The following is a 1861-nucleotide window of genomic DNA, read 5'->3' as shown; positions in this document are numbered from 1 at the left end:
TGCAGTTTGGAAAAACTGTGTTCCCAAACAGGGCCTAATATGTACGTGTTAACTCAACTCTGAATATGAAAAAGAGTAAAAGTCCAACAGATGAATATGAGCCGACGATTGGCGTAGCGAGACGAGAAAGCAAGTGTGTCTGCGCGCCTGCATTTATATTCTATCTTCCGACTTCAAGCGGCCACGGCGCATGTGCACGCTAGCGCGTCTACATCCTCCCTTCCCTAGCCTGCCGCAGCGCGCCGCCTCCACACCACGCACAGCATCTGTTTATGTAACCTCAAGACACCAATTGAGTAGAGATTACGTACTACATCAACGGCTGCATTTATGTTTGCATATATATACTCCAGCACAGCACACAGGGACATAAACATTGCACAATCTACCTGACAAATCACATCACATCAACAAAGGAAAAAGTGATCTCACGCACGCACAATCTACCTGTCGGCACGGTTGCAGCTCTGATTAGCTCCGTGCAGTTGATCGGCACATCCGTCCATCCATCGATTGGAGGAATAATGGCTCCTTCTCCAGTTTTGCCAGCCGTGGTTCTGGTCACAATCGGCTGGGCGCTGGCCATGGCAGCGGATGGCGTCGTCGCAGCCAACGCACCGTCGCCGACCGGATGGCTGAGGGCGCACGCGACGTTCTACGGCGGAGCTGATGCCTCCGGGACCATGGGTAACTAGCTAGCTAGCTAGCAGATCGAGCTGCCTCTTGCTTTGTCAAAATATATATGTATTGCACATCGCTGAAAGAACAACATCTATATATATGGCACGCAGGTGGTGCATGCGGCTACGGGAATCTGTACTCCCAGGGGTACGGCTCGCGCACGGCGGCTCTTAGCACAGTGCTCTTCCAGGATGGTGCTTCCTGCGGACAGTGCTACAAGATCGCGTGCGACCGCAAGACGGCCCCGACGTTGTGCAAGTCCGGCGTCACGGTGACCGTCACCGCCACCAACTTCTGCCCGCCCAACTCGGCGCTGCCCGACGGCGGCTGGTGCAATCAGCAGCGCCCGCACGCATCATCCCCGTCATCTACCAGAGGTCAGTATTATGAACTACTAGTTAAGCAATCGAAAGAATTAACGATCTCTAATAATAAATGGAACGGATCTTGTTCTATACTACATTATGCAGAGTTCCATGCGTTCGACGAGGTGGAGTCAGGTTCATGATCAATGGCCACAACTACTTCAACCTCGTGCTTGTCACCAACGTTGGAGGGGCTGGCTCCATCAAATCCATGGCTGTCAAGAGCTCCGATTCCACGGACTGGATGCCCATGGCACGCAATTGGGGCGCAAACTGGCACTCTATGTCATATCTCTCCGGGAAAAGGCTCTCGTTCAGGATCACCATCACAGATGACCAAACACTCGTATTTAATAATGTGGTGCCGGCTGGTTGGACCTTTGGCTTGACGTTCACAAGCAATTTGCAGTTTAAGTGAGGACTCGCCGTAGCTGCAAGGGCCTGTAGGCTCAATAGAATTCTTTATGCTATAGTGTACTACATTATGTACACACAGCTTGTACAAAACAATCTATGCATTTAGTAGTTGTGTCTCAATGATTCACTACGAATATATTGTAAATTGACTGTGTACCTCTCCATGACACATTATCAATACTGTTGACATTCTAAAGTGTATCGATATAAAGATTAGACCACACTAACGAGTTTCCAACAATAAAATGGTGCTAGAAAAATATCTAGTGCAACAAGTAATGAAACAAATAAGCATAAAGGGAGAAGACACCACATGCAATGACAGAGTCGACTAAGTCGATTCTTCAGCCCAAAGTCTGCTTAGCCGGCTCCACCAGCCAGCTAAGCAAACTGCTCTA

General features: G+C 49.4%; 1 protein-coding gene across 1 annotated transcript; it reads left to right on the top strand.

The window, feature by feature from the left end:
• The first annotated feature begins 206 nt into the window (after positions 1-206).
• LOC103626961 (expansin-A23) lies at positions 207-1659 on the top strand. Its single transcript, XM_008647324.2, is given in 4 exon segments — positions 207-687; positions 792-1031; positions 1034-1058; positions 1152-1659. Coding segments are annotated over 4 exon segments (741 nt in total). The 5' UTR covers positions 207-524; the 3' UTR covers positions 1465-1659.
• Positions 1660-1861: the final 202 nt, after the last annotated feature.

Source organism: Zea mays, chromosome 5 (assembly GCF_902167145.1).
Source record: "Zea mays cultivar B73 chromosome 5, Zm-B73-REFERENCE-NAM-5.0, whole genome shotgun sequence".
Classification (NCBI taxonomy): Eukaryota; Viridiplantae; Streptophyta; class Magnoliopsida; order Poales; family Poaceae; genus Zea; species Zea mays.
Note: the sequence above shows the minus strand (reverse complement) of the source record. Positions and strands in the feature narration are given on the sequence as shown.